This window comes from Phacochoerus africanus, chromosome 2, assembly GCF_016906955.1.
Source record: "Phacochoerus africanus isolate WHEZ1 chromosome 2, ROS_Pafr_v1, whole genome shotgun sequence".
NCBI lineage: Eukaryota > Metazoa > Chordata > Mammalia > Artiodactyla > Suidae > Phacochoerus > Phacochoerus africanus.
In genome coordinates, this window is record NC_062545.1 from 221,929,243 (window position 1) to 221,955,081 (window position 25,839).

The 25,839-nt window shown below is 43.7% G+C and overlaps 1 protein-coding gene across 6 annotated transcripts in view; it reads right to left on the reverse strand.

Moving 5' to 3' along the window:
• The window catches only part of SMARCA2 (SWI/SNF related, matrix associated, actin dependent regulator of chromatin, subfamily a, member 2), a 191,470-nt gene extending 166,509 nt beyond the window's left edge, over positions 1-24,961 (reverse strand). For 2 of the 6 annotated variants that reach the window (XM_047767718.1, XM_047767711.1), the window contains exons 1-4: positions 24,820-24,961; positions 11,372-11,636; positions 7,948-8,077; positions 1,370-1,753 (exon numbers count right to left, since the gene is read on the reverse strand). In XM_047767718.1, the coding sequence (XP_047623674.1) occupies positions 1,370-1,753; positions 7,948-8,077; positions 11,372-11,596 (739 nt within the window). In that variant the 5' untranslated portion in view covers positions 11,597-11,636; positions 24,820-24,961. Of the gene's footprint in view, positions 1-1,369; positions 1,754-7,947; positions 8,078-11,371; positions 11,637-22,456; positions 22,693-22,753; positions 22,833-23,045; positions 23,317-24,090; positions 24,111-24,819 lie in introns of those variants that run through there. The other 4 variants (XM_047767716.1, XM_047767713.1, XM_047767717.1 and 1 more) reach the window with 4 other exon arrangements.
• Between the last annotated feature and the right edge of the window lie 878 nt (positions 24,962-25,839).

The following is a 25,839-nucleotide window of genomic DNA, read 5'->3' on the forward strand; positions in this document are numbered from 1 at the left end:
AGGCTCCATCTACAACTAACAAGATAAATTTATTGTTCACAAAGGAAACTCTTAGGGCTTCCTCTACCAGAAGAGAAACATTTACAAATGCCAAAGGTAGAATATTAAAAAAAGAATTGTCATCTGAACCCTTTCACACTATAGAAGTCCCAAATCCTAGGAAGAGGATCAATATCCCAAACTCATTACAATGATCAGATGTCAGGGTTTGCCTACATGAGAGGAAACCTTTCACAGGAATGAGTGTCAGTGACAAGTAAGCACTCTGGAATTTAAATTCCCTAGGATTCAAATTCTCTGGAATTCAAAGCTCTAGTTAGAATAGAACCATAAACTCTGTGCTTATCCAGTTGCTGACAAAAACCCTCCCAGAGAAAACAACCTTGGTGGAAGGTCATGCTCCAGCTTTCTAGAGCTCTGAATTCTATCAGTGGGATCAAGCCAGACCACCAAAGGCCATATAAAGAAGAAGCCCATCTGAAGCCATGATATAAGGTCATTGCTTCAGTTCTGATGCCCGCATATATAGGAAATAAGCCACATGGATTCTCTCAGTCTATTTATTCTGAATAAATCTTACCCATGCCTCTATCATGCAGTGCCTCTTAGAATAATAACAGCAATAATTTAAAAAATAATCCCACCTGGGAAAGCTACTTTATACTCTCTGCTAGAAAGGACCTTGCATCCTCTGAAAAACTGGTCAGTAACTTCTTTCCATATGATGAAAATTAGGTACTGGACCCTGTCTCCTTTCCTGACTCTTGGACTCAAGTGACTTGGAAGCTCAGGTGCAGCAACCAGGAGAGCTCCTGTGGCCCCCACATTCCTGATCTCACTGACCTCGGTTGGTTTCTACTTCCCTTTGTTTCTGATTTTCTACTTGAGAATTCCTTTACCTCAGGTATGCTTCTTGGAAGCCTCCCCAAATGCTTTTCACAACACAAAGGGGTAGACATAAATAAATCAACAGACATGAAATGGCTTACGGAGAGAAGAGTCAAGGCCTATGTGTGGGCCACAGAATGCACTGGGTTCTGAACCCGGGGTGCGTGAATGGGCTTCCAACAAACGATGAACGACTTGAAAGAGAATGCAAAATCACTAGGGTAGTGCGCTTTTTTCTAGATCTACAGCTTGCACCAGAGTCTCCAAAGGTTAAGAAGCACTGCTCTGGGACTCCCCGGCAGAGACTGAGAATCTTGGCCAACTAAGTGAAGGAAGCCAGACAAGGGGGCCAGTGAGGTACATACAATAGAAGGCTATGCTAGCCCTGGGCCGATACCGACCCAGTGTTTCCCTGCAGTGAGCAGTCCTTTTTATGCAAGTTGGACCATGGCATTATTCATTTGGTTGTACATTAACCTACCAGATGGTCTGTTGTAGTTAACAAGGGCCTGCTGCTGTTGCGGCTGCTGCGGCTGCGGCTGAGGCTGGGACTGCGGTGGTGGCTGCTGTTGCTGCATGCCAGGCAACGTCCTTTTTCCCTGGACTGCAAGCTGCAGTGTTTCTGGGAGGGGCTGGCCCCGGGCCAGCATTTTGTAAGCTAAAATCTGAGCTCTCAGCTGATGCAGCTGGACAGGACTGAAAGGCGAGGGACCTCTGTTGGACTGGCTCATTGCCTGTGGGTCGCCCGGGATGAGAGTGCCCGGCTGGCTCGGTGGCATCTGTGGTGGGGTCGGGCCGCCTCCCGATATAGGGCTGGAAACGTGCTCTGGGGCTCCCAATGGAGATGGGTGTGGCGACATGTAACCTAGAACAAAACACACAAGGGGAGATCACAGGCTGCCCCCACTGACCCTGAAAGAGAAGCACGCCTGAATATTTTGATCATTTTCCAGAACAGCACTGTCTGATAAAAATTTAAAGCATATGTGATTTAATAATTATGGGATTATATATAATTTCAAATGTATGCGTCTCAAACATATATACATATATATTTTTTAAAGAAACAGACAAAAGTAACTTTAATAATATATTATTTCAATCAACATATCCCAAATATTATCATTTCAAAATATACGAATTATGAAGAGAGATATTTTATGTTCTGTTTTTTCATACTAAGTTACGGTACATCTCCACCGGGACTTGCCACATTTCATTTCAAGCGACCAATAGCCACGTGTGCCCTAGAAGGTATATAGGTAGTGGTTGTTGTACACCTAAAAGAAGGGCATTGGGGGGGGCAGTGTTACACACTAAAAGTAGCTCCAGGGAGTTCCCGTTGTGGCACAGCCTAAAGGAATCCAAATAGTATCCATGAGGATGCAGGTTCAATCCCCGGCCTTGCTCAGTGGGTTGTGGATCATCTGGCATTGCCATGAGCTGTGGTGTAGGTCGCAGACTCGGCTTGGCTGTGGCTGTGGTATAGGCCAGCAGCTATAGCTCTGATTGGACCCCTAGCCTGGGAACTTCCATATGCTGCAGGTGCCGCCCTAAAAAGCAAAAAAAAAAAAAAAAAAAAATAGCTCCAACCTAGAGAACAGAAGCTTAAGGTGTCTGCTATGTTGCAATAGGGAATGAGGTGTCTTTCATGGCACTATTACTTGTTCATTATAATGCACTTTATGAATAATTTGCCATTACTGAGGCCTCCACTCTTGTGGGCACCATGCAAAGCACTGCCACTCGATCTGAGCTGAGTTCTCCCGGGAACAGAGCCTGATGGAAGGATTAAGCCAGCTGATTCATCTGGAAGGTGCAGGGACATTGGTGGTGCATGGGAGGGTAATAAAAGGAAGGAACAGCAGCCAATAATGGGTGTACGATTAAACCAGCTGCTGTGGGTACCTGAAGACTAATCTCACACAGAAGCTCTGGGATTTAAGGTACATAACTTGCCTCCAAACTATCCAAGGGAAGGAGCTGGGATATTTATAGTTTCAGGATCGTGGGTCACTGGTCATGACTCTGGGGACCACTCATCCCCAGGGACTTTGCCATATGTGACTAAGATAGATTCAAGTAAACTGACGCAGAGATGGTAGTCTGGCCAGTGGATAGAAAGGCTGGTGGGAGCACATAAATGGTAAGAATTAAGGGGATATGAGTGGAGGATATACTTTCTCTTCAATCCTCACAACATCCCCAGAAGACAAGTTGTGTCACCTCATTTTTTAAAATGAGGAAACAGGGAGTTCCCGTCGTGGCGCAGTGGTTAACAAATCCGACTAGGAACCATGAGGTTGCGGGTTCGGTCCCTGCCCTTGCTCAGTGGGTTAATGATCCGGTGTTGCCGTGAGCTGTGGTGTAGGTTGCAGACGCAGCTCGGATCCCGGGTTGCTGTGGCTCTGGCGTAGGGCGGTGGCTACAGCTCCGATTCAACCCCTAGCCTGGGAACCTCCATATGCCAAGGGAGCAGCCCAAGAAATAGCAACAACAACAACAAAAAGACAAAAAAAAAATGAGGAAACAGGCTCAGAGAGGAAGCAACTTACCCCAAGTCACACAATTAGATCTTGCCAACTCCAAGATTCAAACCAAGGTCTGTCTGATTCCAAGGTGGAGGCTCTCTCCATGGTCTAATATTAATTCGGCTTTATAAAAATAAGTCAAAGGCTTGAAAGCTTCAAAAATATTCTAGAACCACTTACAATATGATATCAGAATGAGACTAATCTGCTTGGGTTATAAGCAGTCTAAATGGGAAATTTACTTTTCATGAGAAAGAAGTCAAAATGCATGAAAATGGCAAGGAACTTATTTCAAAAGTTGAACTGTATAGCTTGGCCAAAGAATTCCTAGAAAAACATATGACTGAGCACTGCTGAAGAGAAATCCAAGAGGAAGGAAAGGATGGAGTGGCTTACTGCAATCCAAAAGGTTGTCCTCGATTTAAACTGGGTGCTGATTAATCAATTCAAAGGTGTCCTAACACACAACATAAAATATTAGAGGTATTTGCTTTTAATAAATGCACCTGAATCACCATTATCATAAAGGTCATCACACGGGTAATAAGGTCATCATAAAGATCATCACACATCTGCCGTGTGTTTGAACCTATCTCAAGGCTGAGCTGAAACAGCTCTCACCATGTATGTGGAATCAGAGGTCCAAGAACATCTGACCCCCCAGACAGAGGACTCAGCATCACTGCTCACAAGACTAGGGAAAATAAAGGATACAGTTACTTTTATCTCAAATTGGTATTTAGAGGGGGAAACAAATTTAGCCTGATCCCCTAAGACAAGAGTAGGTTTTGTTCTATCAATTGGTGAAATGTAGAACTCTGTTCAGAGTCATCCTGCCCTGAAGAGAAATGGGAAAACTGATAACTTGTGTTTCCCAAATCCCCACTCTATAAGGGAGCACAAAAATCACACAGTCATTAAGGTTCAAGTTGGTCACAAAAGTTAGCCAAGAAAATGCCCCTGAAATCAGTCTGCAAGATGAGCAGAAATTTAAATCCCAGGATGTTATTTCTAACAATAAACATTTAGAGACCATCGATATCATACATGTAACTTCATCATCAACATTCTTCCTTTTGATGAAGTTAACATTCATCCCCTAATTGTAATGCTGGTGCAAAATGGTAGTCTGTTCATTACGAAAGCACCTTGCTAACACCTTTCTGGCCTACCTTGCATCTACCACAGGTGGAAAAACCTCCTAACAAAGCTGCTGACATTTTTGTGGTAGAAAGGATACAACCAGGTGTTAAAATGGGTCACGTCTCCTGCCTTTTGGTCCCTTCTCTTCCCTAAGGTCATCATAGCTTAGCCTTGAACAAAAAATCATAGGATGCCCAATACAATGGACTAGAACATTAGACAATCCAATCTAAATGCAACTGTATAACACTGGTCATCAAATCACTTGTTTAAACTATGAACTCCCCTGCAAGGCAAAGTTACCAAGTGAGACACTTACATTAAATTCAATAATTCATTTTACCTCAAGTTTGCTAAGAAAGAAACTAAGAGTGGAATAAAAATCACTTTCCAGAATTAATTAATACAACAAAATCTTACCCGCAATGTGATAAGAAGAAACTGGGGGTAGGAAAAATTGTTTCCTAGCATTTCTAGGCGATGTGAATAGAATCATTCTATCACAGTATGACATTAAAAATGTGACAGTGTTTCAGCCAAAGAGATTTCTTTTTGTCTCTATGACTAGCATTCCATAAAACTTCAGAAAAATCAGAATCTAAATGATAAAACAACATAACATATTTTCATAATTATCTTTAAGAAAACAGTGACACAATTGCCCGAGAGTGAATATACACTTTTCTGTAGGATGACAGGGTTGATGCAGAATCTGCTCTTTTTGAAATCTGGTTTGATTTGCTCATTTAAAAGTAGTCAGAAAGGGACAGTTTTCCTTCCCTCATCTTCAAGGGCCATTATCTCCCCAGTTTCACCTTGCCTCTGAGAGAGGCAATCACCTCTCTCTTTTTAATAGTCTTGAACTTTTAAGTGCCAATTTTATATGAATTTTCTCTTCACATACACACACATACAAACATTAAATATTATATACTTGCTTTGGAGGCTTTTTCTATCCAATGGACTAAAAATAAACAATGTTATCATTGGGACCATAAGGTACACAATTCAGTATTTATTGAAGGAAATGGTTTTGCTTCTCAACCAATACCTTAAAATAGCCTAATAGGTTGCTAGGTAGTAAAAGCTGGCAGTTTTCCAATCAATACCACACCTCTCTGTACCTGTGTGTTTATAAGCAGCTTCCTATAATGGAGTTTTTAAAGATACATGCCATTATGGGGTCTAAATTCTCTTTAGATCATAATATAGAATAAAGCTGCATTATACAAATACTACTTTATATTCAAAAGCATATTTTAAATAACTAATTCCCAAGCTTATAAGGCACTTTACTATTTTAGAGAAGAATATTATGTGCTAATTCTGATTCCATTTCAAGCAGACCTCTGCATTTCAAAGTAATCATAACTTACTGAAATTATATAAAAATTAAGATCTATTTAAAAATGTTGACGTTTGAATGCATAAGTTCCCTTCTCTACCTAACTGAAAAAAATTTACTAAGTATTCAGCTATAGGCTAGACACTGTGCCGAGAGTTGAGAGTTGGCAATTCCAAGAAAAATCATCATTCTAGAAGTTGAAGAAAGGAATCAAGCCATGAAAGAAATATTTAAATAATAAAAGTAAGAATGCTCAATTGTAATTCATGCATTTCAAGCATTTTGCTTTGGAGTCTTCCTAGGACTCCACTACTAGAGGTACTGCAAAGTCAGGAGCAGACAGAGCAAGCACATGGCTTTGAAAATCACTGAATATAACTCATCAACACCTCCAAGGTATTAAACATGAGATCCACATTAGCTCTGTGAACACACCTGGCTCTTTAGAATTTAAATGATAAACATGGAAGTGTTGTCTTAATTCATTCTTAACACTGAATGGGTCAATTTTTTTCTTGCCATACTGCAAAAAGGCCCAATGATTCAGGCTGCTTTTCTAACAGGGTCAAGATTTTTATGAGTCACTTGCAACACTTATGCCTGTCTACTATCGAAATTCAGATCAGAGTCTGGGATCTTCAAAAATCTGCCTGAATATTAGTAAAGATGCACCCCTATACATATGTGTGTATATATATACACACACACGAATACATTTCTCTAAACCAAACCATTCTCTCACAGTCAAAAATCTCCCCTCAGGTGGATGGAAGGTGGTCTGACCATGGATGGAGAAAAAAACTCACGTACATTAAATTACAAAAACGTATGTACAGCAACACATAAAGTATAAACTGCGAGTTAAGATAGTAACACATTAGGATTAATTAGTGCTAGATTAACCATGCCTCTTGCATGCTAAAATGCTCATAGAATGATTCTGAAATGAGGTTATGCTGTATCCAACTTTGAGCTATTTTTAATATTTAATAATATTTAATATTTTTAATATGCCTTTAACAATGAGGGGAAAAGGCACCCAGGAGAAGAGAAATACACCATATATTGATTTGGCCATTATTGTTGGTTCAACTGTCTTCTACAAAGATATGTGAAAGCTCTAACCCGTAGTACCTGTGAATGGGACCTTCTTTAGAAATAGGATCTTTGCAGATAAAATCATGTTAAGATGAGGGCATCCTGGATTACAGTAGACTCTCATCCAATGACTGGAGTCCTTATAAGAAGAGGGAAATCTGGACACACAGACACACAGGCAAAATGACCTGTGGAGACCAAGTCACAGATTGGAATGGCAGATCTACAAGTCAAGGAATGCCCAACAGTGCTGAAAACCACCAGAAGTTAGGAAAAGGCATAGGATTCTTCCCTAAAGACCTCAGAGAGACCATGGTCCTACCAACACCTTGATTTCAGACTTCTGCCCTCCAGAAATTTGAGAGAATACATTTCTACTGTTTTCAGCCACCCAGTTTATGGTAATTTGTTATGGTAGCTCTAAAACACTAACGCAGCCACCCACCAGCAATGACAGGTAAATCCGCCAGAAAAAAGCCACCTTACAAAGTGTGAGTGTGCAATTCAAGGGGCACGGCAGGCTCATTCCACCTTCATGCCTATGCTGTCATGTCTATTCTCCTCTGGCCCTGTCACTTACTGGATGTGCAAACTTAGGAAAACAAACTAAATTTCTGAGCTTTAGCCTCTCTATCTAAAAAACTGGGGTAACAATTTTTCTTGCAAGATCAGGGTAAAGACTCTGCATAAAGTGCACCAAGCACAGAGGGCTTGGTCACAGGGTGGCCAGTAAAACTACTATAAGATTCTGGAAAGAAAACTGCTCCCATCGACCATAAAGCTGAATTGGTGAGGCAAGGGGAAGAGTGCTACAGGGAGAGGAAACCTGCCAGATTCAGTCCTCCTTAGACACGTTCTTGAGAAGCCATATTGAAAGTAACCAATAGGAAAGATGAAAGATGATGGCGGGAAGCCAAAATCAGGTCAGCAGCTGACACAAACCTTGGCTATGTTGATCCATCGGACTCTGGGGAGGGCCCATTCCCGGGTGAGGTGGTCGCATGGCGGTGCCCTTCATGGATCCACAATGGATATCTTCCACAACCCCCTTGTCATGCATACCATCCATGGGCTGAAACATTAACAGGACATCAGTTAGATACTTCTTCAAGGTACAAAGACTCCTCCCTATCAAGTCTTCAAGACTGTGGCCCAATCATCGATTACCCACAAGACGGTCGTGTATTTTTATGCCAACAGTACATCCATTACTATATCCTATAGTAATCCCTCATAGCTGAGGACCAAAGATAAAATAAGAAAGACTATACCCGTAGGGTCAGCAAAATTACCTGTAAGTAAAAAGTTAAAGCTTCAAACAGTTGAAATTTTTTTTGGTAATGTCAAAACCTACACATAAGAATGAAGTCCTGTACAAAAGATGGACAGATATCAGCTATACTTCCACGCCCTTTTAAGTAAGTCCCGAAATCTGTTGTGTGCTGAAGCCAGTCCAAAGTCTGAAGGAAGACTATTTGAAATGCCTGCGATGATCTATTTTTTTGGTGAGCTTTTTTTCATCAGAGGGAAGAGACCCAGGGAAAGTTTAAAAGTTGAAACCAGAAAGTTCCATGGCAGTTGGGAAAAGAGGAACAGACAGGGTAGAGCAGAGAATGGGGTTAAATACTGAAAAGGAAAGAGAGTGAAACAGGTGAAGCTGTACTATAGCGGGGGGAGGACCGAAAAAGGTTAAAGGGAGAGTTTGGAAAAAAAATAAAGACCACAGAGGCCGGAAACAGGACTTTAAGCCCTGTACAAAACAGACACACAATAAATAGCTATTGAGCTGACGCTAATCCAATCCAGAATTGGGCAATGGAGCATGTGCTTGAGAAAGGAAAAGTCTATTCCTCCCCAAACTGGAAGAGCAATTTTTAAAACAGCCTGAAAGGAATATTTCCAGGAGTTTATAGAAACCAAATGACTTCAAGCAAGAAAGTATGAGTGTCTGCAGTTTTGGAGAAAGGAAAGTTAATTTCTGCAGAGTCAAAAGCATGCACTTGAAAAGAGGAGAAATTTACCATAAAGAGGATGCTCAGAAGAAAAATGGGAAGAATTTGGTATAAAGAGTGTCTCTGAGTCTGTTAAATAGTAATAATAGAGAGGAAATCAAAGCAACACAGCAGATGTATTTAGGCCACTTGTTTATTTATTTCCAGTAATGTTGAAAAGCAAAAAGCTGAAGCTCAGAGGGAAACAGAGGAGAAAGACAAGGAATAAAGCTGCCTATAAAAAGATAGTGAAGGCATCTGGTCAGCAGGTGTGAACTCCAGGCACTTAACCATGTCCTCACTCAGGAAGTTATCTGAGGGGCTAGGGGCTGAGGAAAAGCAGAATCAGAAAAAGCAAACCTTGCAGAATGAGAGCAAAACAAAAAAGAATACTGATGGGGGTAGAAAAGAGGTGAAAATATGACAAAACTGAAGTGATCAGAAGATAGAATGATAAATTAAAAACAGTCCTGTGCAAAAACATAACATTTAACCAACACTCATGCATACCTCGAACTTTCGAATGCTTAAATAATAATAAAGCCTAGCTATATATTTTCCTTCAAATATTATCTATCATTTTGGAGGTGAAACACCCTTAATCCACTCCAAAATTATTTAACCCACTCGGACTAAGGTTTGAAAGGGACAGATCTGATCTATAATCAGATAAGATTAAAAAGTTCCCAAATTAATTTAATATGAATACAAGACAATTTAATTACTTTGATACGTCTGTACATTCGATATGTTTCCTGAAGAATATGATATGGAAAACAAGCAGCTTTATTTCTTTACATACCTGACAAGCTAAAAATGTGTCTAAAATAAACCAGAAAAGCAGGGAGAGAACTTGGGGATATTATAGGGCTATTTGTGATGTATTATTAAATGAAAAAGAAGTTGTTTCAGAGTAATTAACAGCAATGATATGAATCTGTTATGGTCAAAGAAAAAAAATTTTAAATCACACCTGAATATGCACACCCGTGCTCACATGGTATTTCTACTGAAGATGGAGAAAAGTTAAGGTGTTAAAAAACGTATGCAATAAGCTGTGACTTGGGATAAACCATTTCTTTTATTTATGTCAATATGTTTTACTTTTCAAAATAAGCATATATTATTTTCCTGATTTGAAAAACATCAAATAACAAAATCTGTAAAAAAAAAAAAAAATGCATCTTCTCTTCTGGGTTCCAATACCTTACTTTAAAGTTGACCTTGGAGTTCCCACTGTGGAACAGTGGGTTAAGGATCTGGCAATGCCACAGCTGCGGCCTAGGGAACAGCTGTGGCTCCGATTCAGTTCCTGGCCTGGGAACTTCCATACGCTGCAGGTGCAGCCAATAAATAGATAAATAAATATATATATATGTATAAATATATAAGCCTCCAGTCCTATACAATTGAAGGAAAAAATTGCTCCTTTCAGTGATGGTCTTTCTGTTTTAAACCAGTATCTTCCTTGACTTGCCTACTGGCATCCCCACTACCATATTCCACCTGTGATGTCACCCAAAAAAAGAGGCGAAACCTCTATTCATCTCATCAGGCCTAACCTTCAGGCACTATAACAATGGCCTCATAGATTTTCTTTGACTACTGCTAACTCTCAAAACAAATTGTCACAGAGGATTTGTTTGCTTTCTCAAAAGGCCATTCTCTATTTGCATCTCCTGCAAAGGCACAATGCCAAAATCATACCAATATGGTCATCCCCAAAGCAACAATCTGGATTTCATAAATGGAAGATTATTGTAACTTTAGTTCAGAAACAAACAACTGAACTGGATTTGAACTCTGTAAAATCAGAACCCTCTTCCAAAACCAGAATAAAGCCATTTCACAGACAGAGAAAGCAAAGTGCATTTTTAGGGATTACCTAGAAACTATTTAATTTACATCAAGCCTTTTTTGAAAAAATCCTTTTCAAAAGGACTCATTTTCCTTTTATTCTTTGGGACCTACAGGATCTTTTTAGGAAAGAGTAATTTTCAACATATTTACTCATGGGTGCTATAAGTTACTTAACATATATATCTGGAAAAAAAGCAAGACTTATTTATGAATACACTCATTCACCAAGCCAAAAATACCTGCAACCCACAATTCACAGAATCTGTCAGAACTGCATATTGTATCTAGTATTTTTAAACAGCAAAGATCTGATCTTCCTGACTGGTGCAACATCTGTAACAATAAAGGAGCCTTAGAATGTATGTTTTTAATAAGGCAGAGGATAAGACAAAGACCCAGGTTGATTCTCTTGTTAACAATAGTAGAAAAAAAGAGCACGAGGTTATCAGGGATTATTAGCCATCCATGACTCAGAAGACAAGACTGGACTACGCGGGAGAAGGAAGTCTTCTTACCTTATGCATTTGATGCATGCCTTCCTGTGGGAAGTCAGCAGACCCCATCGTCGGCATAGGATGTGACACACTCGGAGGCCCAGGACTTGGCCCCATCATACTGTGGACGGAACCTGGGGATGGTCCAGGTCCTGGACTGGGTCCAAGGATTGGTCCAGGAGAGGGTCCTGGCCCTGGCGAGGGCCCAGGGTGGGGCATCACGCCAGGGTCTGTGGGCGTGGACATCTACTTTTCTGTCTCTGCCAGTCGGTAGAGTGATACTGCACTGCAAAGAAGAAAAGAGAAAGGGACGTTTTAAACATGATGTTAAGATAAAAATAAAACAGTCGTTCATATTTGATCATGCCATTTCTGTATCAAACATCAAAAAGAACTGCCCTATCTGGTCCAGATGTTTGAGAGAGTGTGATCTATATCCATCTGCCCTAGTCTTTACGAAGACCACTTGTTTAAAAGAAAAAAACAATTCTGAATGATTCCCCAGAAAGATGTAAATCATCTAAGATACCAAAAAAAGGGTCACTGGAGAAACCCAGATTTAACACATATGCAGAATTCTAAACAAGCTTAAAATTTATGACTGACGTCAACAGATGCTCTCCATTACTTAGGCACCTTATAAGTCATTAACCCTCCAAAGCCATTAAAATATAAAACTCTTAAAATATCCAACCAAGACCCATTTTCATAAGGCCATGGGCATTCAGAATTTCATAGGGAATTCCAGATAGTTAAAATGGAGGGAAAGTACAATTTCATAAATTGTGGGAATTCATGGGAAAAGCAGAGGTTATGGGAGTCAGACAAATATGTGTACAATTATGAGCTGAGACTGAAATGTAGCGGGACATGTAACACCATAGCCCTGTGCCTGGAACAACAAACAGCCCCTCTTTGTCAGCATTACTCCTCTCCCCTGCCACCTCTACTGCACCAGAAATGACCAGAAGGGACACGTTAAGATGTGGTCCTCCCACCAGGCCAGTGAATTGAAGACCACATGGACAATTGAAGCCAGGGGTTCATCCCAGGCCTCCCTGGGGGCCCCAAGATTCCCAAGAGAAGTCCTCCATGACTCCCGGATAGGGGCCTGCCACACAGAGGTGTGGAAATCCCAGTTCTCCGGCAAAGCACTATACCACGGCTCAGGTCCCAAGACTTTCTAGCATCCCCACTGGAGAACCGCCTCATGGGGTGGGTGCAACTCCACCTTGGTTTTAAAGCAAAAGGAATAAATAAGCTGTTTTCTGAATCCTGATGGAGGGCAACGATCCCATAATAGCCATGGTGACATAGTATGTCAGCTGGAGGTACACACCTGACCACACAAAACCTCCTCTGCTGCCAACCTCACAAAATCCTAAGTGGATTTGCTTAACCCCTGCTTAGTGGCAAGGATGAAATCAGACCACAAGGGCCCACAATAGGGATCTTCCCATAGTGAAATGAGAGGTCAGAGGGGAAAAACAAACAAAAAAAATCTAAAAACAAAAAAACCCAAAAGCCCACATTTCTTCCATTCTTAGCTAATTGCTGTAACCTCTGGAGGAATCTCTAGAAAGCGAGGGTTCTTCTCCACTCCTGTTCCTGTAGCCCCAGCACCTCTATCCAGCATGGGGTCAGCGCTCGAAAGAGATCTGAAGGAACTACAGACAAAATTGCAAGGGCAAACTATTCAGAGAGTCAACGACTAAAAAATAAAAAAATGAAGAGCGCAAGCAGTGTTTGAGGTGCATCCAAACAAAGAAAGCTTAAAAGTGGAGGCAAGAATTTAGGTCACTCTGATAAATGAATGAGGCTAAAACAGGAAGCGATGAAAGGTTACTCTGGAGTGATTATAAGCAAGCGATCACTCAAACGGTTTTGCTGATACAAGATGGGACTAAGAGAACCCAGCTCAAGTGGTTTCTAAAACAACAGGGAAGCTTGGAAGGTGAATTATAGCCTTGAATTCACTAGAGAGCCAAATGTTATTATTTATTCTTTGTGATTAACAAAGCAGGCGGAAGTAACTTTTTTTTTTTTTGCATCCCACCCCCCCCCCCTCTCTCTCTCTCACACACACACACACACAAACACACATTCAGTTAGCACTTTAAATTTAGGAAGCTGACGTCAATTCAGGGATACTACAAGTTACAGTGTTCTTTCATCTGTATCAGCAAACTAATAAATGCCTTTATTTTTTAGTGAATAAAAGGAAATTGCTTACTTCCTGTTATGGTTTACCTTGAAATTGGCTTCAGTAGCTATAAGGGCAAGATACCACAAGTTTGTACAATGAAGACACAAGCAAGTGCTCAGCCAGCCTGGGAGTCCTACTGTTCATGTTTTACATTTTAATAATACAAATTATCCCACAATACTAATGACTTCCGCATATAGGATGACTTTCATTGGGGAATCTCGTAGAATGTTGTAATTACTTGTATGCAGCTCCATAAAAATGCTCCTCACTTTTTGTTATAAGAAACTACAAAAAAACTTAGGGGGAAAACAAATGAGATGGGAAATGGAAAAGTATGGGCAAGTACAGGGATGTTAATACAGGAAGGTGTTATATAGGAAACTTTTTCAAAGAAGAGAACCCTTAGAAGTACGGACGTAATGAAGGAGTCCAAGAAATAGCAGAGATGAACACAAGAGAAGCCAGCTCAGAGAAACAGCATAGTTTAACAAGTGAGCAAACTTGTCCCCTGCCACACAGTTAATGGATGGCAGGGATCTAGACTACCATACAACCTGAAGTGACAGTGGCTTCTCACTGGGAGCCCAGAGACCTGGGTTCTGTCTGCCAGTCTCAGGGCCACCACCAACCCGGGGCTCCCAGGCAAAGTGCTTTTTTGCTTGGCTTCCCCGAGGCTTGGATTGGAGCATCTTAAGGCTTCTTGCATCTGCCTGTCCATGACTTGGAGCATCCCTGATCTTGGGTTTGGGGTGCTCATCAGGGAACCTCCAGGGCAGGACCCATGCCACCCCACGCTCACACAAGTGTACTGAAGAGGAGCACCTCTCAAAGATAAGCCCCAGGTCCTGGCCTCCTAGTCCGTCCCCCTTGTTTCTGGTGGCAACTTCACTGTACAACTCCAACACACAATTAAACTTTCCCATGGAGTCAAGTGACTTGGGAATGTAAATTACAAAGAGGTGTGAGTCTCCAGCAGAGAGTTGCAGGTCATTACCAAGTCACTGTGGTTAAGGCTGCTAGTCCAGTACTGGCCAACTCAGCTTCTCCCTCACCCACCCCACCGGTGTCTCTAGGAAGACGAACCCCTTTCTTTCCTCTTCCAGGTACCAAAGAAGCAATGCAGATGGGATGCTGAAGGGGCAGGGGAGGCACAGGATGGATGGGGGAGAGGGCCAGTAACCTTGACAGGGCAGGAGTGCTGCGACTCTTCACAAGACAACACTCAAAATTAACTTTTTTTTTTTTAATTTGTGTTGGGCGGGGAGGGAGTTTATGCATTGACTTTGAAAAGAACGACCCATTCCACCATTAGGGGGCCAGTATAATGAAGAAAATGTGTCTGTGTGGGAGGAGGTAAAGCACACAGACGTGGGACACACACTGGCACTGCCAGGCCACCATCCTACCCCTGGTGCTTCCCTCTACCTCAGACCAGCACTCCCTGAGGGCCAGGCCACTGCGTACTGAGCCAAGAATTTTTCAGCAGTCTTTTTTTTTTTGTCCTGACCCGGCCTTTACAACAGGGGAGTGTGTGCTTTTAAAAATAAAAGTTGCCAGAGCTTCTCACCACTCCAACCACTGTAGACATTGTCCCCTCAGCCCCAATGTCCTTCCTTTCCCCTTAGCTGACAGCCTTAGCACACCCATCTGCATATTAAAAGGAGTTCAACTTCATGGAATTTTAAGGGTCACCAGTAGAACCATGACAACCATGACACAACGTCTACCTTTCTGTCTACTCCAATCAAGTGAAAGACCCCCGCACTTGCAGGAGTAAACACTTAAACACACCCACATGGGCTTCAGAGTCATTTTAGTGACCTGACTTGAGGGCACCTTTTGTCTTGTCCCCATTTAAAAGAGGAAGGCAGGAAGGGCCCACCTCGCTTGCCCAAAGTCACATCTGTCAGTAGAACTTTTTATCTCTGGCACGGTGAGGCAAGCAAGGCCATCCAGCAGTGCAGAGAGTTTTCACTCAGGATGAGCAAGGATGCACAGGAGGAAGTGAAGGACGGAGAAACAAAGGTGGAAACAATGGGAGATTTTGCAAGGATTAGGATTTAGCTGTGATCCTAGGTTAATTTCTGAAGGGACAGAGAAATGAAGAAAAGCCCTCGAGGGAACAGGAAGGGAGATGATGTTATGAATTAAAGAGGTTTAATCAAAGATCCAGAGAGCTGGTTTTACCCATCTATTCCCAACTGTCCTGGCTCTTCACTGGGCACAAGGCAGGTAGGATGTACAAAAATGACCAAAGGGCTGACTCCCCAGGGCTCTGTAAGTCTGCCCAGAATTTATCCATAAATATCAGAAAGAGAGAGAGAGAAAAAAAAAAATGCAAGCTCCTGCAGGACCAAAAGAGGTCCTGCACTGCAGTCACAGGGCAAGAGAAATGACCTAGAGCTTGGAGGGTGGAGGCAAGGAAAAGGAGTTCCAGGAGGCTTCCTGGAGAAGGTGGCATTTGAACCAGGCCTTGAAGTAAAAATAGGTAATAAGTAGATTTTTCCTAGAAACTTTTATTTTCTAGTGACAGAAAGAGTTCGGGGGAAGCACAGCCCCTTTGACTAGACAACACCTCTTCATCGAACGTAATAAGGAAGCACCAGAAGATCTTGGATTCCAAGCAATCTTTATCTTGGCTGGATTTTCAGAAAGACTTTGGGGTATGGGTCAAAGGTGGAATATTAGAAATAAAAGTTAGAGTCAGTTTGTATCCCTATGAATAACTCTTATTTTTAAAGTTTTCTGGCTGTTCTGGAGAAAGATAAGGCTCAGGAGATAGTTAAGATAAGAGTTCTTTTTATGTCTGCTTGCCTATTCAGACTGTCTCGCCTGACCCTGAAGGGTTTCTTGTTTTTGGTGTAGCTATCTCTTTACATTAATTGATAATTTCCTCACAAGTAGCAACAGCTTAAAAACTGGAACACAAGCGCTGCTGTTCTTAATGGGGGAGCAGAGTCAGTAAGAACAGCAAGGAAGATAAAAGAAATACACTCTACCAGAAGTTTCTTTTTTAGAGGCCAAAGTTTTTCGGGTAGGTGGGGAAACATTCCCAAAGTCCTCATGCTTCTGGGTCTGAGACGTGCAACTTTAAACAGTGCACCATATGATTTGTGCCACAGATAAAAACCACCCTGGGCTCAAAGAGAATATTCTACATGGCTGGCACAAACGTCTGGAAGAGTGTCGAAAACATTTTCCTCAACAGGAAGAATGATTCCTGTAGGTTTACCATTCAAAGTCGAGCACCTTTGACAAAGTGGTTGGATGAAGTGTGCTGTTTTGGGGCTTCTGTGAGCTCGTCATCATTTAGTCAAGGAAACAAATTAAGATGCAAGCTGCTGCCCTCACTTGAAAGGAAAAGCCTTGGGAAGGTCCTTGCCCAGAGTCAGACCTGGCAGCTCTGTGCAGGAAGAGAGAGAACAACCAGCTCTGACGCTCTGACGGACTAATTACAGTCCTGTGACCCCCAGGCACTGCCTCAACAGGAACCTGGCTCTTGACTGTATCACCCTGCACATACCATGAGCTGCTTTCTCAGAAGAGTCTACCTGTGATGCAATTTGATGACCTCTTCAGTGAGGACACCCAATGTTTCCACAGAGGAAAAATTCTTTTTAAAAACGCTGTTTACGAGAAAACCCCAAAGTACTAGAAGCCACCCAGCAAAGAAGGACTTCAGGGGAGCATTCCTCTAACCCAGGACCTGTGTCCGGTGTAAGTCACAAAGGCAATCACAGATAACTATCGTTTCTAAAATTCAGTTGAACCCAAACTGCTAGGCCATTGATCCAAACCAAAACAAAGCAACCAAAGTTAGTGGCAAAGCGTTACACCCTGAAATGTAATTCGTGTACATTTGCACATACACCCATTCTCCCTAGGTTCTGTTAGGCGCCTTTGCAAGGCAACCTCATTTGGGATGCTGATAAGAATCAGTGATAGCCACTTCCTTCTCAGTCAGCTAAGATAATTTTACCTATACATAAACACATAAGAGTCTAAAATATGTACATTAAGGAGTTCCTTTGTGGCACAGCAGGTTAAGGATCAGGCATTGCCACTGAAGGGGCCCAGGTCGCTGCTGTGGTGTAGGTTTAGTCCCTGGCCCAGGAATTTCCACATGCCACAGCCGTAGCCAAAAATAAAATAAAAATACATACTTTCAAAACTTTTTCTGGTTGAGATGGCACACACTGTCTTAGCAGTAAACTTGACTATCACATGCTGAATGAACCCCGGTTATGTGACAGACCAGCTTTGATATGCCCTACTTTCCCCAACATTCAGAGCCGCAACAAAAAAATTCAAGAATGAACCCTTCAAGTTCACTGCAATTAAAATGAATGATGACCATTTACAATGTTAATATGCCATTAAAAAATAAATCACCACGTAGTTTATTTGACCTCTGAATTCCAAGTTCCTCTTTTACAAAACAGGCGTAAGAGTAGCCAGGTACAATCTCAATTTTGATATGAAGCTAATAAAACACTGCATATGGAAACACCTTGTGAGCTATCTTATAAAACTGTGTATTATCATGAAGATCCCTCTAAAGGCTTCAATTCCCACCCTGGACTGAATTCACAATCTGCTAGATTCATCTAACATATCTTTTTGTTCAAGAATTCCCTTGCTCCAAACTTCTGAGAGAAAAGCCTCCAACACACAGTGGATAAAATATTCATGCTTTAGCCTGGAAATCAAGTCTTTCTACCTTCTCCAAGTTTACCTTTTGAAAATTCTTCCCAACTAGAACCTCTTGCCCTGGGCAACCAGGTCAAAATCGATACAAAGTTTCTTTAGGCTGGGTGCCTATGACCTCAGGACTTCCGATCTCAGAGGATCAGCACCAACCACCCCCACACCTGGCCTCCTCCCGACTTCATCTATGCCATGGACTCAAGAAAGCACACCTTGATCTCCCCCTGTATCACATGGTCTGTGCATGCTACTCATACATGTTCAGGCACATTCTTTAAAACACATAAAGTCTCAATTGCAAGTGGTTCATTTTTTATGGAATTATAGACTTTGCTTAATAGCATTTTAGTACATGTAGGAATACATCACAACACCAAGCTGCAAAAGAGCTGCAAATATTTGCAAAGCTATTATAGGCCCAGCTTTCCTCATGGAAATTCAATTTCCAAGTTTGATGACTTAAATCCCAGTAGGATGGTAAAAACCGAAGTATACAGCATCAACTAGGAAAAGAAATATATAGTCATCCTAACCAAGACAACGCAATCCTAACACAAATTGATAGATAATTTCCCTTGAACTACTGTTAACCTGTAAAACAACCCAACCCTTTTTGGCTAAAGATTTTTTTTTTCTATTTTTAAGCAATTTTAATTGCCAAATTCTGAATTCACTTTTTTAAAAGGGGGGAGGGGATATTATAATTATGTTTAATGGCTTTTAAACTTCAAATTTATGTCACTTCTATAAATTCCATTCATCAGTTTATAAAAGAGTCAGCCCATGTTGAAATTAGGTCGGCTTCTTAAAAAGTTTCTAAAATATTAGCACTTGCACAGAGGTAGATAATATTTTGGCAAAAGATGGATGCTTACAAACCTAGAACTAAACAGAATATTGTGATGTTTTTAAAAGTTTAAAAATCATACAGGCATATTCTCTGATAACTGTTTGAATGTTCTGAAAGCCGTATATCTAAGAAATCACAATTCAGAGTGGGCTTCAGTTACATAATCTATTATGAAGTCCAGAGGGCACCACTTATATCAACATTTCAGGCAAAAATCCTGTATTACACATCTAAAGCATCATTCCAAATGAGTGAATTAATTACTTTTTCACACATAATTAAAATTAATTAATATATCCAACACTCAAAAGATTCAGCTATTTAGCTCCTGAATTTCATCAGCAGTATTACATGTCTTGCTAAAGTATAATTATTCAAGTATTTTTAAAACTTGTAATACTTAAAATCTCTAATATATCTAAACACTTTCAAGGAAAAGCGCTATATTAATATGAAAAAAGTAATAATAAACAGTAATACATTTGTAAAGTTCTCCAAACCCAGGTTGCAGGAACCCATTTAACTTGGTGATAAATATCTTAGGCAAATAAATATTCTATCTTTCATAATGACTCTGGCAGAACTAAGTTTTAGTCTCCTATCCTCCATGGTTAATATAAAGTCAGGACTTTTTTAAGTAGAAAAAATAAACATCCCAGGCCTTCCTAAATATTCTACCAAATAACTTAACAACCATCTATATTTTCTATTCCCAACTACTTCTGGAATGATCCATGACTTTATTAACTGACTAGAGATTCAAGTTCCATAAACAAACCCTTCCAAAGACGACAGAAAATTCAGTCTCCTCTGTTGTTCAAAAATAATCTTCAGAACATATTTAAGAAAAAGGAGCAATTGAAATGATCATTTTTTAACAGAAAAGAGTGACAAGAAAAAAAAATCAGAAGTTGCTCCTCAAAATGGCTTTTAACATTACGGAAACTTTCTCATCTATTCACCAAAAAATACTGCATAAGAAGAAACGTGACTCATTTATACAGTTTTCTAATGCCATTCATGTTAAGCAATGAATTGTCCACAATTTCCCTTAAAATCATCATAACCACAAATAGTGAAAATCAAAACTTCTGGTGGCTAAATCAGGTTCTACCAACACAGTCTCAATACATAGTTCTGGGAAGCACTCCTTGGTATTATATTTGTGATAATTCAGTTGTTCTCATGGCACCATGTCAAGATGTCTTAAATAGTGATTTATTATTTCTCTGGAGTATCAAAAAGCTGCTGACCTAGAAGAGTTTGACAAAGGCCTTGTTTACAAAGGAAGATTTCTAAAAGAAAAAAAAAAAACATGAAAACACTGGGGAATGGCACAGCTTTTATAATAAATGAGTCTTCTCTTTTATGGTCTTGTTGTAATACATAATAAGCCTTTAAAATGAAATGTCAAAATATTACCGTAATATAAGGGGTATATTACAATTATCTCTAGAAAAGCATGGGATGTGCTTTTATGCTCATCTGTAAAATAACTTATCTTAATCAAAGAAAAAAGTTTTAAATAATTATTTGTCAGAGTGTTACTTTCTCTACTGTCAGAAATAGCTTAAACAGAATCCAAACATTAACAGGCACAGAGGCACTTTACTTTTTTTTTTTTTTTTTTGGTCAATTCCAAGCCTCAGGTGTTGGTCAAAGCACTTTTTAAGAAACTTGACAAGAAATGCTCAAAAACCACTTTAAAAAAAAAACGAACAAAAGAAAAGATCTAAGGCTGCTTTGAACACACTCTTGCGGTGAATATTTTCTGTGAAACACCACAGTGCAGCTAGTCCCAAAGCTGGGATGTAACTGGTGTCACTCAGGAGAGAAAAGCTGCATTGAAGGGAGCATTTCCTCACCTCTGCCAATTCTTTAAGGGTTCTGATACCACAAACTCCTAATTTATTTCACAATGTTCTTCAAGATGGGTTTTCTCTCTAAGGCCCCCAACAAGGAAGAGGGGAGGCTGTCTACAGGTTTGGTTTTTTCCTTCAAGTCACATCAATAAATACCTTTTGTACCTTATGGGTATTTCCAAATCCTCTCTTTCTGGTAGCAAGTATTTGAGCTGTCAGGGAGCATTAAAAAAAAAAAAAAAAAAAGTCCAAGAGAATAAAAGGGCAATTAGATTCCTAAAAGAGAAAGTGTGCCTCTATTTGCATAACAATGCACTGAGGAGGATTCAAACCTGACACACCTCTTAACATTTCACCAGTGTGCTAGAAATAGGCTTAGAAGTCTACCAAGTGGAGTGTTAGCAAACAAGCCTGGGGTAGTGGTCCCCCCTATAACTGAGGGGAAATATTACTGAAACATTTCAATGTGCACATATAAGAATACACAAGCAACTGCTAGGCATGGTTTCTATTTTAGGACAGCTCTCAGAGATTTCTGAGTCTTACTTAGATGGTGAGACAGGAATTTTCTTCCACTCAACATGCAACAATCTTTCTGTCCCTATGAGCATTCTCTTCCTACAAGTATGGCACAGCCAGGTGTAAATTAAAAAGTCCTTTGAAATGGAAGTTTAAAATTTAACTCTGCTATTGGTAATGCAGAGACAGTAAAAAAATAAAAAATAAAAAAATAAGCACTCAATGCAGTAGACAAACGTGTATCCTTGAAGTGTTTCTTATGCTCTAACATCACACACAGTTAGGAACACAATCTACAAAATAACCAGGAGATACCGATGACACCTCTCCATAAAATACTCACCCAGGTGGCTTTGCTTTAGCACAAGCACTAACCTCCATCAGGTGAAGGGGGGGTGGAGGCGACAACCTTGCAAAACTCTCCCAGAAGTTATATAAACAAAGAAGGGAAGAAGCCCAGTATGGGCTTTGCACCCATGTGCTACTAAAATTACATAACACCCGCTGCAGACATTAAAGAAGGCATGGATTCTGCACGACACCCCCACTTCCCTCGACTCCCCAACCTGTCTCCTGCTTTTAAAAAATCCCAAAGCCTGGCAGGACCAAGTGGGCGATTTTGAATATTAATTTTATTCCTGGAGTAAATCCTGCGAGAGTTGCAAGCGCGTTTAGGCCCGAAGTTTGAATGTGCAACAGCCCCAGGGCGCCGCGAATCTACTCTGGACCGGGAGGAGAAAGGACTGACAAGGGACAGCAGCCAGTGCGGCCTTTTTCTTCCCCTTGTTGTACCTCCCGCTGAAAAGTTTTCCAAGCGATCGATCTGAGGGCAGGGACTGGGTTTCCCCAGCCTGCCTGACTTTGCAGGAAAGGCGAGCCGGGAGACTGGAGGGGGCCTCCGGGAAAGAGGTGGAAAGCTCCACACTCGGCCGGCGGCGGCGGCGGCGCAGGCTCCTTACCTGGGGGACGCGGAACAAAAAGAGGCACTGGGCTCGGCGAGCCTACAGAGGCGGCGCGGCCGGCGGCCCGGAGCGGGTCTCCCCGCCGGATTCCTAGGCCCGCGCCGGAGCCCGCCGCCCGGCCCCCGCCGCCACTGCCGCTGCCGCTTCCTCCCTCGCGCGCGTTATGTCACGGCGATCAAACATGTCTGTGTGCGCTTCGCTGCTGTGACTTCCTGATTCTCTGCCGCTCGCCCGCGCACACTCACACTCACAGCCACACGCACACGCCACCCCCACCATCCCCCGCCACCAAACCTCGCCTTGTCGTCCTCCGCTCCCGGGCAGGGCGCGGGCAGGAGCGGCTGCCCGCGCCACTGCTCCCAACGCACTAGCCCCGGCGCGCACAACACACACTCACACTCACGCGCAGACACACTCGAGCCGACCCCGAGCGGAGACGCGAGCTGTGGGAGCTCGCTGCTCCCTCCCACCCTCCCTCCCTACTTAGCCTCGCTGCCAAACTTTTTTTTCCAGCTTGATCCACGTCCAACTTCCCTCCACCCCGCCACCCCCACCCCCCCAGCAGTCCGGCCAGCCCCGCGCTCACCAGGATCCGCTGCAAACTGCAACCCGGATAAAAATAATAATGCAATCCAGGCGGCAGGGGCGGGGGCGAGCGCGCAGACATAGGCAGGAGGCTATTTCCCCGCGTGTACCGGAAACCGACCCGAGTGCCGGGAGTCAGACGCTGGTGTCCCTCTTAAGCCCGCACTGTTGCACCCCGCCCCGCGCGGTGCAACTGCGCCAGGCTGCAAGGCCTGCTGCGGGGCACCCGGGGCGCCCTGCTTGGTGTGCGCCCGCAGACGGAGGACGAGTAGGGGCTGGCGCGCAGGACTGGTTATTTGGGGAAGTGCATCGCGACACCTTTGCAGATGGCATGGCCGTGTTTTGCAACGCAAACAGAAGGAGGGAAGACGGCCAGATGGAGGGGGAGAGCGGAGGAAGGGGTAAACCAGGTTGGGATGGGAATAAATCAAACTGGAAAGCAAGGAAGGAGAAGGAAGGGGAGCGTGTCATCATTGGGAGGAGGCTCCCACCCGGTTTCCCCGCCTCCCGCCCTCGCCAGCCACCCTATCCACCCCCCACCCCTCAGCCCTTCCCCTTCTCAGGCGAATGCCACCGCCGCTGCCGGGTGCGCGCGGGTCCTGTTTGTGACAGTCAGGCAGAGAGGATTATCCGGATCATGGCCTCCCCGGCCCGCAGTCACCGTGGCTCTCCCCGGCCCCAGCGCGCCCCTAGCACCCGGATGATCACCCGCGACCCACGCCCTCGGTTCCCGCGGCTCAAGCTAGGGGAAGACGCGAAGCAAAAGAAAACAAACCCGGGAAGGGAGAGGGCGGGTAACTGAGCCCGGCGGGCACCTCCGACCTCCTTCTATCCGGCCTCTTCCCTCCCAGCAGTGCGGCCCCGGCCGGACACCCGAACTTCAACACCCGAGCCCGCGCGGCCGCCAGGTACCAGGACGTCCGTAGTGCCCCAGACACAGCCCCCCAGCAGCCCTTTTGCCTAAAGGCCTGCCTACCGGTCAGCGTCCCCATCCCCGCCCGAGGGAACGCGCAAAGTGGAGGTGACACCTCAGATCCCGCACGCACCGGCCCCGCGGCGTTGACTGCCGCCGCCTTGGCGCGCCAGCTCCGGCTTCTCCCGCCGCGATCCTCTCGCGTCTCCGCAGCCGGAGCCCTTTAAACAAGTCCCCAGGAAGCGGGTGTCAGCCGCGTTCGTTGGATCCCCGCCGGCAGCCCGGGCTTCTCGCCCTCCTCTCCTGCTCTCCTTCCAACTCTTCCGGGGAGGACTGCTCTGGAAGAACTGTCGCGTTTCCATCCTATTCCCCCGATCCTCCTGCCTCCTCCCTCACCACCCCAGCTTTTAAGGGAATGGAGGGATTGCAACCTTGCCGAGTGTATGTGTGTGCTACAACCTTGAGTTGGCAGTGCATCGCTGACTGCCTACCTAGGGTCAAGGCTGTGTTTTGGTGGGATTTTCCTCCCCTTGCCTCCTTTAAGTAATAATTATTACTGTTATTATCAGAACAGTAAGGTTCGGTTGAAACTTTCCCGTTCCTTCCACCGCTGCCCGGGAGCTGTTGTTAGAGCATTCCACCTGAGGCCCGCGGGGAGGAGGCGGGCTTTTTTTGTTGTTGTTGTGGCGGTTGGCCCGCCTGTTTGTTTTGGTCTCCGTGCATGCACAATAAATAATAATTAGGATAATAATGAACGATCCCCGGCGAAGGCGGCGCGGTGCCTGAGGGGTTTATGCGGCGTCTGCAGCCGGGAGGCCAGAGGGAGGGGAAAGAGGAGAAAGGAGTTGTAAGTTATATTTACCTTGCTCGCGAGGAGTGTGCTGGCTGAATCTCTTTCCTCTCTGAGTCACCCAGAGTACAGAAACCGAGGGAGAGAGGACTAGATTATGAATATGACTTCATTGATGACAGCCATCCCCTCCTCTTCCTAAACTCCGGCTCCGCCCCGTGTCCCACCCTCGCCACCTCCTTGGGCGCCGGAAGACGCGCCGCTGTTGGCCCCTCGCGCCGCTCCTCCCTGCCCGCCCGGACGCGGGTTGGCGGGACGCGTCTGTCACTCGCCCCGCTCAGCGACTCCCTGAGCTCGGGGGGTGGGGGGGGGAGCGGAGGGGGCGGTGTGCAAGAATGTGGATCGAGACAGCTCTACTGTATGCGTGGATCCGTGTGGGTCTGCAAGGCGCCGGCTCTGAGCTGTGTTTGCGCCTGGAGCAGAGAAACTGCGCAGGACGCGGAAAGCCCAGAGCCTTGACGGAGTTGGGCGCCGGTTATCCCATGCTGGCAGTCTTCTCCCAGGGCCGCTGCGAGGCTCCTCCCGGGACGCTGGGAAGGGGAGGAGGCAGCGAAAGGGAGGGCAGCCGTAGTAATAGCGCGTAGTAGTTTGGGGGTATGTAAAGAAGGTGCTGGAATTTAACTGCGCCTCCGCCTGCCTGAGCGAGCCTGCAGAGGGAAGGGGAGCGGGCGACAGGGTGGGGTGGGCGGGCGGTTCCGAGTGGCACCAAAGCTGTTTGTGGCAAGGTATTGGCCATTAAAAAAAAAAAAAAAGAGGCATCGATGTCCCGCACGAAACTTTTTCTCTTGCCCCCCCACCACAAGGCTGTAATTATAAATCTGTTCCCTTTCTCCCCCGTAAAAAGGAAGGCGGGCACAAAGAACATTCCTGCCAAAACTGTCTTTTTTTTTTCTAAAGGACTGCTAGCTTCCAAACGCCAAAAAGGGAAAAACAGCTGAGAGGCTGAATGCCTTGTAAATAAATAACACCGCCCTAACCCCTCTGTTTACTTTGTGGACCAGACACAGCACTTTAACCTTTCCTCACCTGTCA